The sequence below is a fragment of the Condylostylus longicornis genome, unplaced genomic scaffold (genome assembly GCF_029603195.1).
Source record: "Condylostylus longicornis isolate FDR11 unplaced genomic scaffold, ASM2960319v2 ptg000063l, whole genome shotgun sequence".
NCBI classification, from domain to species: Eukaryota; Metazoa; Arthropoda; class Insecta; order Diptera; family Dolichopodidae; genus Condylostylus; species Condylostylus longicornis.
This window is the reverse complement of record NW_026578031.1, coordinates 131,448-152,608: the sequence shown is the minus strand read 5'-3', so window position 1 is coordinate 152,608 and position 21,161 is coordinate 131,448. Positions and strand designations below refer to the sequence as shown.

Genomic DNA, 21,161 nt, shown 5'->3' with positions numbered 1-21,161 from the left:
ATTTACTTTTTACCGAACTATCATGACCTTCATTGAAATGCATCGGATGAAGTTTAAATGAAGAAATAAGTTAGATAATTTTTTACGTATCATTTTCGAAATTCAAAAGTAATTATACGAAAACTTGTAAAAATTTAAATTGTTTTAATATTAATTGAATTGGCAAACAGATGTTTTTTAATTTATAGTTAAAATTTTAAAAATTTTATAAAAGTTTTGTAAATTTTTCATCGTTTCTCAGTCTGGTGGCATTTTCTTTTGATGTTAAGTGATGTATTTGTATTACAAATTCATTAAAATGTTACATAGAGCTTAACAATATATTTTAGTTCATTATTATTTTAATTTTTACTCACTCGAATTGAATATTAAATTTTTTGAAAATGTGGTAGAAAAAAAAAATTTTTTTTTTTATTTTGTCTAGATATATAAAATAAAAATTGATGTATTTTAGTTGGTTTTTTTATGAATTTTAAAATAAAATAAAAAAAAAATTTAAATAATATGCGATTTGCATTCGGTTTTTGTATTTCAATGGTATAGTGTAAAAATAAAAATGTCAATGCAAATATTTCCCAAAAAAAAAAAATATTTTTTATTATTTTTTAAACTGTTATGCAATTTTTAGTTGGACTTTAATTTATTCCACAAAAAAAGAGTAACAAAATTATTTTTCATGGTAACATAAAGCCCTTTAATAAACTAAAATGTAAATATTTTTTTTTTTGTTTATTAGCTATTATTCATCTTTACATTTACTCAACTAAATAAGTTCATTTTGTTGAATAAATATGCAATAGTTTTCTTTCAGGACGGTAACTCTCGTGATTTTTAAATTTCTATACAATTTATTACTGTAAACCAACTTGTCGGTACTTTTTGTTGGTTACTGTACACCAAAGAGTCAAAAAGTCGAGCAAATGTAACATTATATTTGTAAATAATTTTGAGAGCTTCAAGTTTACCGTCTAGAATAATTTTATACATATATACTAAGACACATTTAACAATCAAGCAGATATTATTTGTAACGTGAATTACGTATAAGTATATCAGTTACTGAATAATATGGATTGCAAACTAGTTTACCAATTTACCAACTAGAGTAGCCTTAATAAATAGTTTTCTCTATTATTAGCTGGTAAATTTTTAATTCGTAATTATTTACAAACAACTATACATAATTTACATAATGCTATAATAATACAGCTTAACATTTTAATCGTGATTAATAATATAACTGTTATATATATACCTAAAATTAATAATATAACTGTTATATATATACCTACTAGTATATATATGCAAAATAATATACTAGTTATACTTTCTTAAGGTTTTAATAAATTTTACATATTATTTAGGTACACAATTTCTGTTATACATTAGATCAAAGACACAAACCATTTATGGGAAATTTTAAATTACACAAAATTTGTTTTTCTATTTCCTGTGACACATAAATATGTTTTTGGTATTTTTTTCAAAATTTTTTAAAAACCAAATTATAAAATTATAATTATAAATTTTTGTACCTATAAAAAAAAATATTTACTCGAATGACATTAGTAACTTTTAGGTAGGAACAACATAATTCCTTTAACATTAAAATTATTTTATTTACTATATCGAAAATGTTACCAAATAAACAGTCACAAAATCGAAAATAAACAAGTAAGAATATTTTTCAAGCGCTTCCATTCAAAAAATATTCACATAATTTTTCAAAAAATAAAAAAAATTTAACCTCAAAAAAATTTTCCTTACTATTCAATTAATTATTAATTATTGAACAACTTATAAAAAATTTATTTTTTGTTACATAATTAATTTGAGCTTTATTTTTTGAACATCCTATAATTATGCAATTTTTTTTTCATATATAACATTACTTTTGTATGTACGAATCAAATATGACATTTCTCATATATTAAATTTTTCTTATTTCATTCAAATTGTTTTCCTATTTTTTTCTCTTAAAAAATTGTCCCTTTTAAAAAATTTCAAAATATAAAAACAATAAAAACAAAAATTGCTGCAGGATACAATCAAATCTGTCAAATCAAAAAATTAAATGAAAGCGCGCATGTGTCAAAAAACAAAAAAAAAAAATAATTTTTGTTTATTGAATTTTAGGATTGCTTTTTTGCTATACATGCATGGTACTGGAAAAGTCATAAATTTCCTTATGACAAAAAAAGGATAAGAACTAAAAAAAGGAAAACACACATAGGAAATACAAAAAAAAAAAAAAAGTTTTATTATTTTTTTTTTATTTAAGAAAAGATTTTATAAATATCATTGAAAATATTATGAATGTCGACCTTATTATTCCATATTGAGGTAAATATTAAAATATTTTTGGATTTCAATTGAATTTTGTTGAATAAAATTTTCTTCTTAACAAAAAAAATACAAAATTACTGAATTATTAATTGAAGACAGTGAAGAAAAATTAATTAAAAAACCATAAATTCAAAATAATATTACTAATTTTTCATATTTAAATTTTAATATATGCGTGGAAAAAGTTCAGAATAAATTTAAAATATAACCGGAACATACACAAATACCCGTACATATAGACTATATTAATGTAAAAATAAAAGCACTTAACACAATAAAATAACAGAGGAAAAATTCTTGAAATGTAAAAAAAAAAATGTAAAATATTTTGTTAATTAGGTGGTGCCTATATCTATAATAAAAAAAAAAAAATTCTTTCAGTTTCTACCTATATTTTATAACATATAAGTATGTTGTGTGTATGTACACATAAGTGTAATAATGTTTCTATACGTTATACAAAACGATATGCATAGTGTGAAAAAAAAATAACCTAAAGGAAGAAGAATATTATCACATAAATCATGTATAAAAGTATTTTTACTCATATTACGAATTTCATATATACGAGTACATTTGGATATATCATATTCATAATATATATGTATATATATAGCGTATATATCAAGTAAATTATACAATAATGAAAGGATATATTATAAGGACATGATTTCCTTTTCAAGAAAATATAAATTCAAAATATAAGATGAAAATTTTATAAAGTGAAATGCTCTATTTTAATTCCAATATACTCGTAAATAGAAAATGTCGAGATTATTATGGGCGGGTACAATATCTCTAAAAATTTTTAATAACAAGCAATTATAATGGCTTAATTATCCATACGATATATATATATATATATATACTTGAGCGAATAATTAAATTTATTCGTATATCATTTTATTATTTTAATTAATTTTAAATATAATTTTACAATAATATATGTATGTAATTATACGTATATATATTTAAAGAGAAAAAAATGAGTAAATATCAAAAAATGCAAAGTACACCAGCAACAAATCCCAAACTAATACTACTTAAAATATATTTGCAATATAAAGTGTTATAAATGGAAATTTAATTTTGTTATACTCATTACTTTATTGGTCATATTATTGGTCAAGTAACTGAAACGGAATTGATTTCTATTATAAATCAAAATAGTTATGCATGTAATAATTTCCTAAAGGAAATTTATATTGAAGTGTAATTGAAAGAAAATTAAAAGCCTACTTATAGGCTGTTGATGAATTACTTTTTTTTTTTTGTTATTGTTTTTTCTTATTTTATTTTCTCTTCTATGTTTGTATAAGAAACATTTATTTTTTTACTTATACGTACAAATACATACATATAATGTGAATTTAATTAAACAATTTAAATTAATTTCCTTTTTTTTTCATTTCTCTCTCTCTCTCTCTCTATTTTTAGCTTATAATCTTTTCATTATTAACAATATTATCATGGCCCCGGATAGAAATAAAACATACATTATGCTCTCGAGATAACAGTAGACTTGTTAGAAAAATAATACATTCTAAATGGCAACCAATACTTGATCAATATAAAGTAAATCAAAATTGTACAATTTATGAAATTATTTTATAAAAAAAAAAAAAAAAAAAAAAAAACAAAATATTTTAGGTAAAACTTCCAATAGATTGCCCTTTTCATAAAATACGTGATATATTTTGGCCAATTCAAAAAGCAAAAAAGAAAAATCGACCAACTCAATGGACATGTTCCTTATGTGGTAAAAGCTTTTTCTCTGAGAAATATATTGATGATCATTTAGAGAAACATGATGTGATTAATCAGGTAAATTCTAAAAAAAAAAATTTTAATTAATAATTATGTATTATGTATTTTTTGCTATTTTAAGGCTGAGGATGCCATTTGTTTAGCAGATTTTTGCGATGTTATGCGTTGTGATGTATGGTCTTCACAAGATTTAACATTATCATCTTCTGCTCCCATAACAACTGATATGGAAGTTTGGAAAGATAAAGCAAATAATTTACCTCAAGGAAGCCTTATAAGACTTGACCCAATTGCTTCTGAGTAAAATATAAAAAGAAAAAATGTTTTTTTTTTTTAAATATTAAAATTTGCATAATTATAGACGTTCATAATATCAAAAGTTAATTATTTCTTTATTAAATTTTTTTTTTTTTTTTTGAAAATAATTGAAAATTGAGCTTTATTATATTACATAGAATTTGGTTTTGCAAGTATATATAGAACGGGAAGTCGCTTGTTCATCTGCTCTATTGCAGGTTGGATTTTTTTCAATTATACTGGATTTCGTATTATATACTTGCCAATAAAATAATAAAAATGTTTAACTTTTGATTGAAACGTTCAAAATTATAAAATTTTTCGAAATTTATTTTAAAAAAAAAAAATTAAAAAATATATTTTTTTTCCTTATTTTTACTTATAGAAGGAAGTTGCTGCCGGATACAAAACCTAATAATATTTTGAAAAAATCACAAATATCAATGTTAAAATTTCTTAGAAGAAAACCATGTAAAAGCAATATGGAAGAAAATAGTAAGTTAGAAAAAAAAACAATTATTTCATATCAAATAGCAAATTAATATTATAAATTTTTTAGGAAAATATTCTTCTCCACAAAATCCTAATACAAATGATAATGACAATGATGGTAATACAAATGCAAAGACATTCTCAACAAGCAATCAAACTTTTAACAAATATAATAATTTTACAATAAATAATGGTACAGAAAATCAAAAATTTTATCGTAAATGTGATCCAGATGGTATTGCGAAAATTAAACAAAAATGTGAATATACGGTACGAAAATGTATAACTGGATTATTATTAGAGATGACCGATTTACAATTTAGAGAATTAGAAAGTAAGTTGGAATCAATAATCGAATCGAAATCAGTGATATCTAGAGAGAACGTTTATTATAATTTTGTATATACAGTGTTTTTCTCTTCTTTTCAATTTCTAATTATGAAATTTAATATGAAATGAAATGTTAAAGATGTAAACATGTAGATCATTGTGTTAAACAATAGAACAAAAAAATAATTTGTATTTCTATTTATTTTTTTTTTTGTAGATGAATTAAATCGTGTTGTTTGTTGGTATCTAACATGTGATCGATATTGGGAAGATGGTCCAGTACATATGAAAAGTTTTCCATGGGCTATTTTATTTTTAGGAATTTTTATTGTATCTCTTGGAATAAGTTTTTGTTATTACATTATATTCATAAGATATGAGTAAGTTTAAATTCTAATAAAAAAATTACATAATATAGTTTATATTTATAAGCACAATTATATAAATAAAAATTCAAAATATATTGTACAATTATATTAATGCAAAAATTTAAAAATTCCATATTAAATAAAATATTTAAAATTTTATGTTAATTTAAATTGTGAAATAAAATTATTGTATATTTGGTGTTTGTTTGTTGCGCTTTTCTTTTATTTATTTTCTTGTTTTTTTTTTTTTTCTTTTTATAATCATTACTATGATTCTGTTCTATTTTGTTTTTTTATTTTCAATCATTTTAGAACCACTGAATATAGTAACAATAGTAGAGATATATATAGACCAACACATAATGCTGTAAATTCAATAAAAATGCGTACACCATCAAATTCGAGATATTCAACAAATCATCCTAGATATAGAGAAAATTCTAATGTGCCCAATATACAACATCAACAACAACAATTACATCAACAACAACAACAACAGCAACATCAAATGCAACAACAACAATCATTTCAACACAATCAATCTAATCAATTACAGCAGCAGCAACAACATCGTAATATTATTGATTATGACAAAGATATTATTTGCTCAGAAAGTATTGATATTCGAACTGATAATGTAACACCAGCCCAAAATAATCATTATATTTATGTTACTTATCCAACCGAAGTCAAAAAACAATTATTTGATTCAAATTATTGAAGAAAAAAAAACAAAAAATAATAAAAAAAAAACAAAATAACAAAAAAAAAAAATACTAAAAATTTTAAATCAAATTTTAGAATAAAAATCTTAAATTAAAATATAAAAAAATGTTTTGTTTAATTTTCACTTCCAGCAAATTTTAATGAATGTAACAGTGAAAACTGTACTTGTTTTCGCTCGTTTACTATAACAGTGACATTAAATCAAAGAAATGCATTTCTTACTTATCTATAATAAAGTTGGATCAAACTAATCGTTTGTATTGTAGCCCTTTTCCCTCCAGCAAGTAAAAAAACACTATTAAAATTATTTTCATTCATGAACGAAACTATTTCTAGGATTGCATATATTTAGGATGAACGATTTATGCAGTCTTTGAAATGCTCGAATTTAAGGGTTAATTGTGTGAGTTAAGAAAAATAATTATATTTTTATGGGATTTACCGTTATCTTTTTGCGTTTATAGAAATTTGAAAAAGCTTGCAGTTTCGGAAATATAGGGCGTCAGAAATTCAAATTTTGCAAATTTCAAGAGGCAATAACTTGAGAGTGGGTGGAGATGGAAAAATATTTTCTTCTAACGAAATTAAGCATTTATTAGCTCCTAGAATTTCAGGCTTCTACAGGCTGGGGTCTAGAAGAAAAACGAGATCAAAAATTTTGAAAAAACGGACTTTAGATAACGGTAAATTTGAACGGCCATTTTGTTTTTCTAAAGTTTAACTACAGTATACCGCGCTAGGGGAAGCAAGCCATTGTTTGCGTTTGTAAAATTTGAAAAATGCTTATGGTTTCACTGCAATAAATAGTTAAAAAATGTTTTAACTATTTAGTTATTACAGTTTTTTCAAAAATTTTTTGGAAAAGTGCTCAAAACATAAGTATTTACAACATTTATTTTGTGTGGAAACAATAATTTCTTTAGCTTGAACATTATTACTTACAAATTAGTGCTTCATCAAACAAGCGTTATAATTAATATCAAATTCAAGTACAATAAAATATTTGTACTAAAATAATATCATTTCTATTGCTAAACTCTTAAGCTGTTTAAATTTTTAATGAGCTTCAGAAAATAAGAGAAAATTACTTTCTTTTTGCCAGATTTTAACACTATCAGCCTCATATCAAGAAGATGTTGAATATATGAAATAAAAAATTTGCCTCAAAAAAGAATATGCATCAATGTCATCAATATTGCATAAAATTCATAAATATTAAAGAATTATTATTATTTATTTAATTTAATTTAAATAAATTTTCAGTAAATTTCAGACAAACATTAAGCCATCTAAAACATTATGTAATTATTTTTATCTTCTAACTGAGATGCAATATAAATATATAAAAAAAAAACACGCTTTATTGCCACATATTGATAAAATGATGCTGACGATCAAAACACCTGTTGCACCATTATTACAAATAAATATAATACATATAGTATACATAAATATTTCCATAACAGTATATTTATTTATTTTTACATATACATATATACAAACATGCATGCTCTTGCATTAACATACATAGATGTATTCAAAGAAATGTGTGTATGTAAAGTAATTTTAATTATTTTAGAAAATGCAATTTATTTTTTATCGTGTTTTACTCCTATTATATACAAAACAAAAATGTTTCTATACAAAGAAAATTATATAAAGAGAATGTTGCTTAACATTTTTGTATAAACATTTTCTTACATTTAAATTTTTAATACCGCTGCTCTATTAACTGTATTCAAAATATAAACGTTAAGCGTCACCACAATGTAAATATAAAATTTAATAATAATAAAATGTAGCAATATTTGTACGTATGTATGTATATTTTTTTTCTAAAAGAGAATAAAAAACAGAAGAGAAAAAATAATTTAACGCAATAAAAACTAAATAAAAACAATAACAACTTAATATTAGTAATTTTTTTTATAACATGCATGCATGTATTTTTTATAGATATGTACATATAATAGGTATATACTGTGTGTATACGTACGTTTTGAAGGTGTACTAATGTGACATTTTATCTAAGTTGTCACATTACTAAAACTAAAACTAAACAATAAAAACACAAAACAATAAAAGCACAAAATATAGAATTAAAAATAACAAAAAAAAAAAAAAATAGAAAAAAAAATTAAAATTGTAACACAAGAATTTTTAGTGTTAATGTATTTTATTTATAATACAAAAATAGTATGTACTTATATATGTATGTAAACATATTCATATAAGTACTATACTATTATTATTATTATATATTTTCTTAATATATTTATATAAATATTATATTGAGTACGTTATATAGTAATAGCATGCGTATATTGTGGCATGTAGCCTACAATAATATGCATAAGGTCTCCCTTTTCATGTGCTCTACTATTAAGTATAGTGTACGACAATACATTGTCGTTTAGACTCGTTGTAAAATAATCCAATTCGTGATATATACATATATATTTTCTTAATATATATACCTTCATACAATTAGATTATTATTTATGTACATGTTAGAATGTATATATAAATATGTATATATATACAATAATAATAATAAGAGCTAACAACAAAAAATTTAATTCAACAGTATAAAAATGTCATCGGAGCTTTTTATACCTTAAATGATTGTACTTGGAAAAAATAAAAAATAAAACAAAAAAAAATTGTGTTTTGTCATTTTTTTATTCTATTTTTTCTTTCTTTTTTTTTTCATTTTCTAAATTATGCTTCATCGTCAACAAAAAATAATTCATCATTCGTCAACAATATTATTTTAGTGTTGAAAGAATATTAAAGCAAATGAAAATTTATAAAATTTTTGTGCTCTCATTTAAAATTAAATACGATAAAAAAAAATTTAAAAATTATTTATTTAAAGAAAAATATTTTATAAAAAAATATAATTAAATTATATTAATTAAAAAATTACAAAAAAAAAAACTATATAACAGTATTAAAATTTAAAATTTTTCAAAAAAAAACAAAATTATAAATTTATATTAAACGGTAATAATAATAGTTAATTTGATTACATATATACAACGTGTATTTGTAAGATTATTTATGTATGTGTTTATATTGTGAATATGTTTGTTAATATATAATAAATACATATGTATACATATATATCTAATACCTATACTAAAAAAAAAAAAAAGAAAATTCAATTAAGAAATATTCATTTGGGGTTGAAAAACATTAATGAAATTTTAAACGAAATTCTTATACACACATTTACATACACGTATACATATTATGTGTGTGCCTTTGTATATTCTTAATTCATGTGAAATTTTTATATTTCGTGCTCTTAAATGTTAATATTACAACTTAAGTAAAAAACAAAAACAAGTTAAGTTTACAACACAAAATTTCTTTTTTCACTTTAAATTAAATTGAAATAAAAAAAAAATTTTAATTTTTAGTGAAATTTAATTTCATTTAATTTCTTTATATAATTTTATAATGAAAAAGCAAATATAACATCTGTATAGTATATTTTTTAAGTTTTGTAATTAAAACACACTTTTCTTGTAATTTTAATAGAGCAAAACATATCTAAGATAAAAACCAACAAAAAAAAAACACTGACAAAAGAAATGAAAATAAGAAAAAGTAAAAGAAAAGCAAAAGAACAAACAATTTGTTATACGTATATATATATATATATATATATATATAAATATGTATATAAATTAAATATTTAAACAAAGTTTATAATATCATTTTTAACCGTTATAGCGGCTTATTTTAATATACGTCTACATTATAATTTTTTTATGTATGTAACAAAGATAAAAAAATTTAAAAAAAAATAAGAAGAACAAACAATCTTAACTTCTTTTCAAATGCGCTATGAAATAGAAAAAAAAAATCGTGCAATATCAATTTAACAATATTATATTAACAATAAACTGTGATACAATTATAATGTCATATTTAAATATACACGTATTGTGAAGTATATATATATTAATATTTTTTATTTATTTTTTATTTTTTTTTTTCGGTTTTGGTATTTCACGGATGAACAATTTTTTTATTCTTTTTTAAACAAAATCCATAAATCCAAAAGATCTATTAAATCAAGACTTTGTCAAAATGCCACATAGTAATTTTGAAGTTTTTTTTTCTTTTCACAATAATTTATTAAAAATTAATTTAATTAAATTTTTATAATTTAATTATAACATACTTACAATGCTATTCAAGAAATAAAAATTTTTTGTTTTATGTTATTACTTTAATTTTGTGTAATATTTAAGAAATTTTGGAATTAAATTCGTAATTTAATAACAAAATGCCAAACGAATTAAATGACAAATTAAACTGTCAAAATATAATTTCGATTCTTATCCACGCACTAATGTTAAAGTATTAAAAAAATTTTTTAAACCACTTTTCTAAAAAAATTTCTCCAATTTCATTTAATATATTCACAGATTTCTAATTTTCGAAACTAATTGTAAATTATTCTTAAAATTTATGACGGACGGATATAATTTGTTTTCAAATTTGTGAATATTGCCATGTCATCATCAATATTGACGTTTTCGGAAAGTTAAAAACGAACAATATAAGTGGTTCGTCAATTTCAATTTTTACAACAAATGTAATTTTGGCAACTATTGTTACCAAATTTCAGATAAACTTGACATAACCGATTGACCAGAAATTGGTAAAATTGTAATGTCGCATTGCAATTTATTAAAAATAATTCTATATATTACAATTATGAAAGAATCGATACTCCTAATTTCAGAAATAACTTTATACATTTGAAATTTAGCTTATGTCTCTATAATAAATCAAATTATTTGTACAATATTTAGAATTGAAAAGTTAAACAAATTTATCTATAAGGTTTTATTACTATACGTGTGCTTAAAAAAACAAAGCCAGCGTAAATTTTTTGAATACAATTTGTACGTATGTATTAAATATTAATACATTTAATATTCAATGACCATGTTTTGCAAAAATAAAAAAAAAAACAAAATTTTTTGTAATACCTTTTCATCTATGTAAATTGCAATATTATCAATTGTTCATCTATATAAAGAATTTTTTTACGAGTTTATCAACTTTTTAAGTTATGCAAGTTGAATGTCAGCATATTACAATTAGGATATCAGAATTCAGCAATTAACCTTTAATAAAACTGAATTTCATTATTATACATGTTAGAATGCTATATATTATATATCGGAAAACTTTAATTATGGGAATTTTTTAACATGCAAACATAAATTGCATTAAGAATACAAGTACACATAGAAATTTTTAAAATATTAAAGTAATTGATTACTATATAATAATCTTTGACATCCAAATTGCTATAAGACTTCTTTTACTGTTCTGAAAATTCAATCTATATATGAGTACAAGTTGGAACTTCTAATTATTATTAAAATTTTTTTAAAAGTCCATATTTGTAAAGAAATTTTGTGAATAATTTGTGAAAATTTTTCTATCTGGTACAAATTTCAAGAGTCATACATCAAAAACATTCTTGACACATTCGGATTTGGTACGAAAATTTCAAGATTAATCAACTCCAGAATATATCCAAAAATTGCTGAATTGTGTGTATTGTTATAAAATATTGCCGCAGTTTCGATTTTAAGGTTATTCTCAAAAAAAAAAAAAATTAATATTATAAAATTAAAAAATTATTGCTCTTTATCATTGATTTTCTTTTTTTTTTGTGTACGTTTTTTTGTTAACTTCACTTTACTTAATTACATTCCATTTCGAAAAATTGTAAACTACGCTTTAACAAAATTAAAACAAAAAAAAAATAACAGCAAAAAAAAAAACAAAATTTTGTTTTGCATGGTTGGTTTCTAGGGTGAAAAATTATTTTAGTATGTATTAAAAAAAAAAAAAAAAAAAAAACAACAACAACACAAAATAAAAAATGTAAGTAACATGAAAAAAAAAAATAAAAACAAAATCAATTTTCCCTACGGTAGTTTAGTCATATTGATTAAAAAAAAAAATCATCCACGTTAAACAAAAAAATTAATTTTACTCGTATTTTTCTATAATTTTGCTTTAATGGAATTTTGTTTTGAAAAAATAAAAAATTTTAACCATTTTAATTTTAAGCGTGAGTAATTTTGTTGTTATGCTTATTTTTTTGGAAAAGAAAAAAATTTTTGTAACAATTTTAATACAAGCGGCGCCCGCCGTCTACATATGCAAATTCTAATAAATTAATATTGTAATCCTTCTGATTTCAAAATTTAAAAAAATTTGTTTGTGATTCAAAAATAAAAATTTTTAAAAACAAATATTACGAAAACAAAAAAAAAAAATAAAAAACAAAAACAAACAAACAAAAATTTGTGTTATACGGTTTTAAAAAGTGAAGCAACAAGTGTAAAATATTAAAAATCATTATGCATATTTACATAAATACACATATATACATATAATATGAATACGTGTGTATGTATAACATATATTATAAATAACATAAATAATTATGAAATATTTAAAAAAATAACTATTATTTTTATTAATTGTGAATAATAATTGTGAATAATAATTGTGAATATGAGCATATAAAGAAGCACTAAAAACATTAATTATTTACTTTTTTTTTTTCAAATAAAAAATTATCCTAGGTTCAATGTTTTTTCTATTTATACATATAATAAATAAAATAAACTATTATATTCCTTTAATAATTTTATTTATAATTATAATTAGAGACTCTATATTAAAATATTTATTTTATATACACATACAAATTCTTATACCTATATAGTTAAAATTTTAATTTAATAATACATATGTATGGAATATAATGTATGTACAGATATGTAAATTAATAATGACAATAATAGTCGATATTTATAGTAGATAATAATGATTAAAATTAAAATGTAGGTACGTTTTTTTTTTTTAACTATACATTATAAGAACACATGTGTGTGTATAAGTACGTATGTATGTATATATTTTTTAATACTATTTAATTCAATGTTAAAAATAATATACGAGAAAAAAAAATTTACTTATAATATTAAATTATATATATGTACATACATATATATATTCTTATAAGAAAAAAACAAACATAGCTACTTATTATGATAATTATACAAAAATAATTATATATATAGATATATGATCAAAAATTAGTTTGTACAATTGTATTATAATTTTTTTTTTAAAGTACACGTAGTATTCGTTTTTATTTTTTGGTTTTGTTTTTTTTACTCATTTTTCTCTTTATTATTTTATTTTTGTGTTTTTGTATATAAAGAACTATTATTATCATATACATACATAAATATATTGTTTCCTAAATTAATTATATAAATATAGTATAACAATACAAATAAAGTTCAAATACATTTACAAACAAAAAGATTATATATATTATATGTATAAATGTGTAAGAATATACGAACACACGTGCGATATATATTGTGTATATATATTTCTATATATATGTATATATATAGCATATATAATATGAATGCACAAACAACAAAAATATATGTAAATATAACATGAAATATAATATTATTAAATAGATAAAGTATAGATAAATTTTTTTACATACATTTGTACATACATATATACATGTAAATATATACATGTACAATCTTAAATCGAAATAAATATTATAATATATTAGAAAAATAAAATTAAAAAATTATATTTTCATAAATTTAAATAATTTATTTCTCTATTTATATTTCTTTAACGCACGTTTAAAATTTACAATTTTATATATGCATGCATATACATTTATATAATATAATTAAATTAATTAACACATTAAGTATAATTAATTATGTTTATATGTGTGTATGTAGTTTTGAATTTTTTGAAACACACATGTTTGTATGTATTTAAAATAATTTTGAATGAATACATAATTTACGCCTAAATGTATACTATTCTTATTAGAAAATAATATTAAATGTAAAAATATGCCGCCAAAAAATTTCCTATTACTCGAATAAAAAAGGCCATTAAAAATGTATTATTAGTATATATGTATGGATGTACATACATACATACACATACTAGTATGATTAATAAAAATTTCAAGTTTATCAATAATAATAATAATTATTATTTCAATTAAATAAAAATTATAGTAATTGTAAATAATTTTACAATTACATTGTAAATAAACAATGTCTCTTTTTCTTTTGTTTTCCCTAAAATAAGTTATGATGATTCAGTAATTATTATAATAATGGCATTATATGTATGTTTTGTCATTAATTTATTCATATATGTAGATATATAAAGTAACAATATCGTATTTGTGAAATAATTGACAAATCTACAAGAACAAAATTATAAGAGTTCAAAAACACTGTTTTTCAATCTGAATATTTATTTTCTAAAAAAAAAATGCTGATTTTTTCATCTAGTGCATGAAATAATTAACAATGCGTATATAATGGATAAATGATTAAAACGAAAATTTTTTTATTAAAAATTATCTAGCTAAGATAAAATCATTTGTTTTTTTTAAATTACAGTTGTACATAATGATTAAGTTGAACTTTTTGTGAAGGATTACATGAATAAAACATTATAAATGTTATACAATCAATTATACGAATACAATATAATTTTTGGAATGGTGAACAATATTTTTCGAAGTCCTTGCGTTCTATGTTACCCGACAATTAAAAATTGTTTGCATTTTCGAAAGATGAAAAATTCAAGGTTGAAATTTAAAGAAATTGCCACTGTTAATTAATATATAAATACAATAATAGAGCTGCAATTTTTCGAAGTTCAAACGAAAAACATACTCCTGAAAGATTTTAGTTTTATATCACAATTTAGTTTGCAGAACAATTTTAATTTTTTTCATATTTAAAAAAAATTTTAATATGCTCTAATTACTTTGAAATATTTCAATCGACCCAACACTGTTTCATACTGTATTAAAGAATATTTAAGAAAATGCTCAAAAATATTACGTATATAGAAATATAATTATCAAAGCAAAATTTAAATTTCCTTTAAATGTCAAAATTAGAAAAGATTCCGAAATTGACAGCAAAATTTAAATATTAAATTTGTTTTAGACTTCTAAAAAAGATATTTATGTATGAATCATTAATTAAAGTGATATATACATACATACATATACGAAAAGTTTAATATAAATTTATTCAAATCTACGATATATATAAAATGTTATATTGAATCTATCAATAAGAAGCCATTCTATTCGCAGTTTAAAACCATTTTGATTTCAATGACAAAAAAAATCGATTATTTTTAAATAAATCGATTATTTTTTAAGTAAACGAAAATTAATATTGTAAAAAATCAAGTTGATTAATTTTACGCATGAAAAACATAAAAAAATATAAAAAAAATATACAAAAAAAAAATGCTCCAACTGAAGTTTTGCAACACAAAGAGCTTCAAAACCATAACTTCAATAAACTTAAAATTATGTTCATAAACTGTTATAACTGTAATTTACGTTCACATTTTCAAAATTATTTCAATAAAAAATTAATTTCTAAAACAATTTGTTTCTGGTAAAAACAAGAAGTTGTCAAATAATTTCATAAATTAATCCGACAAAACAATAAATTTTACATAATTATGTATACATATATGTAATCTAGTAAAAAATAATAATGTCGATAAAATAAAAAGCAAAATAAAATTGCCAATTCATTAATTACTTGATTTTAATTTGACACTTTTCTTATTTAAATTTGATTTCACAACATTGTAACACTTGAAGTTGAGTAAAAAAAACCAAAAACTTAAGAATAAAGCAAATTAACAAGTATTTATGTATGTATATGCGCAAGATAACATAAATTACATATTATATAAGTACGTATAAAGTAATGTTTTCAAAATTGTCTTATAATATAATACGAAAGTAAAATGAAATAAAGAATGAATAAATAACGAAGTATCGATTGCTTTTCCTTCAATTATTTTCATTCTAATTATTTATTTATGGCATAACTATACACCTATATAAATATATGTACAAAATATAAATGTAACAGTTAAAACAAAAATATGTCAAGTGTATAATTACTATATACGAAAATAAAAAAAAAAAACAAGAACTTGTACTAAATTGTGGTATTAACGTAAACGGCCCCGTCTGTTAAATGTTTTTCAAATTATAGATAGCAATTAGCTTAATGCATGCATGTCCTTTATTTTTTTTTGGTTTTTCAAAGTATATTACCACATAGATAAATGCCCCTTGTATGTTATTCTTGTTATGTAATTTAAAAAGAATTGCCAACCAACTTTACACAGAGAATTAATTTACATTACATTTATATTTATATGTATGTATAAGTACTATATAAAATATTTTCTATTAATAAAATATTCATATGTACCTATACATATATATATATATATATATATATATAAATATGTTCTTGTGCCCTACTTTATATAAATTCTCAATACTCATATAGAATAGATACGTAAATTCCATATATAGAAAATAATGATAGTTGAAAGGAAATCGAATTCATTTTATAAATTATTCAAAAAACAGTAATTCAATAAAGTAAACGTACACCATACTAAAATGAAAAGCAAATTTTTGATATTTTTTTCAAAATTCTTACAAAGTTTTTACTTGGGTATAAGAAATTTTAAAAACAATATTGATTAAAAAAGCCAAACCAAATTAAATCAATAATTATTATGCTTATAACAATTGACAAACTATTAGTATCGATTCTTAATAAAACGATTTTCTAATTCCGCTTGTGGAATAAATACGAAACATAAATTTCTAATTCATTAAAATTATTCTGAATGTCAAAAATATAATATATTGTTACACACACATGCTTATGTACTTACCATATCATGCTTTTAAATCAATAACAATGTTTACAAATATTTTCTTAAGGCTTCACTAAAAGGTTGTTATCCGTTATTTAATTTAGAACGAAAAAAAAATTAACTAAAAACGAAAAAATAAAATAAAACTTTTATATTATTTTTTTTAATTTTTAAAAAAACACATTCACAATGGAACAAAATTGTTAATGTGTTACCATGTATAACACTTTTGTTATAAGACAACAGTAAATTTATATTGGGAAAACATAAGTGTAATCAAATATATGTAATTTTGCATTACAAGTTTATATTTAAATAAATTCTTGAATATTCTTACATATTTTAAATATTTAAGGTAATTGATATTCAACCAATGTAAGGCAATTTACATATTTCAAATTACATATTTCAAAATTCTTATCATTGTGAATGATTTTAAAAAGTATTAGAGTTTAAAAGTCTCTAAAATATTGGAGTTTTATTCTTTCTCAACATAATCTTAAAAGCTATAATAAAATTAATTTGATTTAATTTTTTTTTATTTCAGGTTTTTATGTATCAGATGAGAAATGCACAATACTTATTGCCAGAGTCGAAATTATATAAATTGTTGCTATAATAATCCCATATATCCTCCCAACGAAAACGCTGTATCAAATAATAATCAACATAATAATATTAATAAAGCAAATACTAATTGTAATAATGTTAATTATTATCCTTCAATTCCTGCACCAACAGGCATCAATAACATAAATCGACAAAATAGCAAAGAAATTTTTTATCCCTGGTCATATAATCATGTAACAACGACGCCAGCTGTTCAAGCGGCAAATGGAATACCAGTTAATGAAAAATGTTATTCATATAATTATAATAATTATAATCATTATAATAATAATTATGATTATAATAATAATATTAATAAATGCGATTATGCAAATATATCAACTCCACAGACTTCAAATTGTACACCGAAAGCATCATATGATTATAAGTATCAGTGGCCTTTGAATAATAATTGCAAAAATAATTATTCATCATATCAGCATCAACAAAATACGGTTACGCCAAATTCAAATTCATCAACGGCACCACCAGCTGCACATTACAATTATGAAAATAGATTACACGAAAATGCCTTTATTAATTCACATCAGTCAACCATATTACCACCAGCACCACCACCAACCCATCAGACAGCATTTCATCATCCACAAACAAATAATAGTATTCAATCTAATTCAAGACTTAAACAATCATCAAATTCTACAACATTAGATTATTATCAGCCTGATAATTCAAAGACTTTTGTAAATTCGAATTTAACACATCATACATATTATAAACAATGTTTTGTTCCGCGTTATTCCGAGCCAAATCCGCATAAAAACTCTATATCAATCCGAAATCCTTTCGAATATCCAGATGAAAGTTGTGGTACAAAAACTGTAAATCCTGAATCTATCAACTATGATACATACAAAAAATCTCAAGTGAATTTAATCAATTATGAAACATATAAAAAGTCTGCTGTAGAATTCCCCATTAATTATGGGGAAATAGGATATAGAAAAAATAATAGTGAAACATCTGCAATAGCATGGAATGCTAATTATATTAATGAACTACCAAACAATATAACCACATCAAATACAGATATTACAAGACACCAAAGATACATTAGTCAAGAGAATGTTTGGATTGATAAAAGATATATTAATTGCCCCAATTTTTCTACAACTGCAACTAATTACCAAATAAATAACAAGATTATCGGAGAATCATCATCAAATTGTGCATTCGAATCTCGTCATATAAATCCTGCAAATTACTCGAATAGTGAGTCAATTGTAGATCCTTTACCGACCGAATTTCCTTTAAATGATTTTTACAGTCATCATCACCAACAACATGTAGATTTTTATAACATTAACAATCAACTATTGCAAACGAATATTAATGCCTCGTATGAATATGAAAGATTTAACGTCCCTGAAAATAACAATTCAAAAGAATCATTAATATGTGGACAAGCTATACGAGATTTTATTTCAAATTGGAATGAAGAAGAAGATGAAGATGCATCATTACAAACAATTGAAGTTCCTGATGCAATACTAATTAACAAAAATAATAATGAAAAACATGAAAATAATCTGAAAGTTAAGGACCAAATTAAAGAAGAGGTGATAACTGAAGAAGAAAAAGAGAAAAATACTTTGCTCAAAATCGAAAAAATTGAAAATGAAGATATTAAAACTGAATTGATAGAAAATGAAAAAGAATTAAATGATATAGAAAAAAATAGTAATAGTGAAATAATAAAATCAAGTGACCAAGATAGTGCCTCAATAACTATCAAAAATTCGGAAATTAAATCAAAAACTAATATCAAAAAAATTAGAAGAAATCAAAAACGAAACAAATCATTTCAATCAAATTTAAGAAAAGAAAGATATAAAATTATTAGAAAAATTTATAAAATAAAATGTTTTTACACCAAATATATTTTACCAAAGAATAAGTTCCTATACAAAAAAGTGCCTCTTTCAAAAAGATCAACAAATTTAATAAAAAATTCTAAAACAAATAGAAAAAAACCGAATTATGCTGATTATAAAACTATTAAAAGAACATATAAGAAAAGATTACAAAAATTACGATCTAAAAATAAAGCAGTTTCAAATGCAAATTTAAAATCTGAACCCGATATTAAAGAAAATAACACCAATAATCGAATTATAGACGACAATCATGATTCAAATTCAACAAAATCCGATATACCATCATTAATCGATATTTGCGAACAATTTATAATAAATGAAACAATTAAAAGTGGTTGTAATTTAAATGTTTATTTATATGAAGCATATAATTATAATAATAATAATAATTTTGACGAAAGTGATTGTTCCAATGACGATAATAATATTGAAGAATCTTTAAATACAACAACACCAACAACAACAGAAACTAATTTAGAGGAAACTAATAAATCTTGCACAACGACAAAAACTTGTAATGATAATAATATTATAGATACAATTGAAAATAATGAAAATAATATTTCTTCATCACAAAATTTAGAGAAAAACGAAAATAAATCTGTTTCAACCCCTACTACTAGTAATATTAATTATATTGATTCAAATTCCAATGTTATAATCGATGATAATAGTCAAATTATTAACAGTAATAGTAATAGTAGCAGCCCTCCACCTAGTTTATCAATTCATCATGAAGAAATTGTAGCAGAGAATACACAAAAATTTCATTTGGAAAAATTTGCCAAAGATCTCAGGACTAAGTACTTAAATAAATGCAATATGAAAAATTATTTTATAAGTAAATTATATAAAAGATATAAATGGAGAACAAAATTTTAAGAAAAACAAAAAAAAAGTAAAATATTTATAAAACGCAAATTGTTTTTTAATTGCACAAAAAGAAAAATTTATATAATATAGTTTAAAAATAAACTTTAAGAAAATGTTTTTCGTGTTGGTTGTGTTTTAAGGTTTCTACATTTTAAGTAAAAAAAAAATTAATTTTGCTTTGAATATACAGTTTGTTATATTTCTTTCGGGTTTGATTAAATTTGTTTGTTTGTAAAATTTGTGAAATTTGAAGCATTTTTGTGACGTGATATATACATACATACAAAAAAAATATACCTATAAATAAAAAACTTGATAAAAATTTTAATAAACCTATAAAAGTACAAAGAAAAATGTTTTTTTAAAATTCAACTTTTTGTTCTTGATTAATATTCAATTATCGCAAGCGAATAAATTAATTTCGAGTATCGAAAAATATTACAAACATGTTCTGTGTTCTAATATTTCGATATTTTTTCGATACCGATATTATTTACCAACTCTAGCCCATACACAAGCAGGTTTTGAGGTTTTTGAAAATACATAAAAATTAAATTATCGTAAACTTCAGCTAAACACCTATTCTATCATCTTAGAATTCAGCAAATTTAACATAACA

At 21.5% G+C, this 21,161-nt stretch overlaps 2 protein-coding genes across 3 annotated transcripts; both read left to right on the top strand.

Moving 5' to 3' along the window:
• The first annotated feature begins 2,161 nt into the window (after window positions 1-2,161).
• On the top strand, window positions 2,162-6,358 carry LOC129612201 (uncharacterized). The gene is made up of 8 exons (XM_055525720.1): window positions 2,162-2,343; window positions 3,784-3,921; window positions 3,997-4,170; window positions 4,235-4,413; window positions 4,796-4,905; window positions 4,970-5,236; window positions 5,450-5,612; window positions 5,913-6,358. The coding sequence occupies exons 1-8, from the start codon at window positions 2,317-2,319 to the stop codon at window positions 6,319-6,321; spliced, it is 1,467 nt and encodes a 488-aa protein (XP_055381695.1). The 5' UTR covers window positions 2,162-2,316; the 3' UTR covers window positions 6,322-6,358.
• A 2,787-nt stretch (window positions 6,359-9,145) lies between these two features.
• On the top strand, window positions 9,146-20,659 carry LOC129612174 (probable cyclin-dependent serine/threonine-protein kinase DDB_G0292550). 2 transcript variants are annotated; one of them, XM_055525689.1, is made up of 2 exons: window positions 9,146-9,332; window positions 17,710-20,659. In XM_055525689.1, the coding sequence occupies exon 2, from the start codon at window positions 17,732-17,734 to the stop codon at window positions 20,549-20,551; it is 2,820 nt and encodes a 939-aa protein (XP_055381664.1). In that variant the 5' UTR covers window positions 9,146-9,332; window positions 17,710-17,731; the 3' UTR covers window positions 20,552-20,659. The 2 variants fall into 2 exon arrangements, with proteins under 2 accessions (XP_055381664.1, XP_055381665.1); XM_055525690.1 differs by lacking the exon at window positions 9,146-9,332 and adding an exon at window positions 16,991-17,242.
• The last annotated feature ends 502 nt before the right edge of the window (window positions 20,660-21,161 follow it).

Coding starts and splice junctions, on each gene's coding strand:
- LOC129612201 (XM_055525720.1), top strand. CDS start 2,317: ATGTCGACCTTATTATTCCATATTGAG. Junction 4,171..4,234: donor AACATGATGTGATTAATCAG/GTAAATTCTAAA, acceptor TGCTATTTTAAG/GCTGAGGATGCCATTTGTTT. Junction 4,414..4,795: donor CTTGACCCAATTGCTTCTGA/GTAAAATATAAA, acceptor TTTTACTTATAG/AAGGAAGTTGCTGCCGGATA.
- LOC129612174 (XM_055525689.1), top strand. CDS start 17,732: ATGCACAATACTTATTGCCAGAGTCGAAATTATATAAATTGTTGCTAT.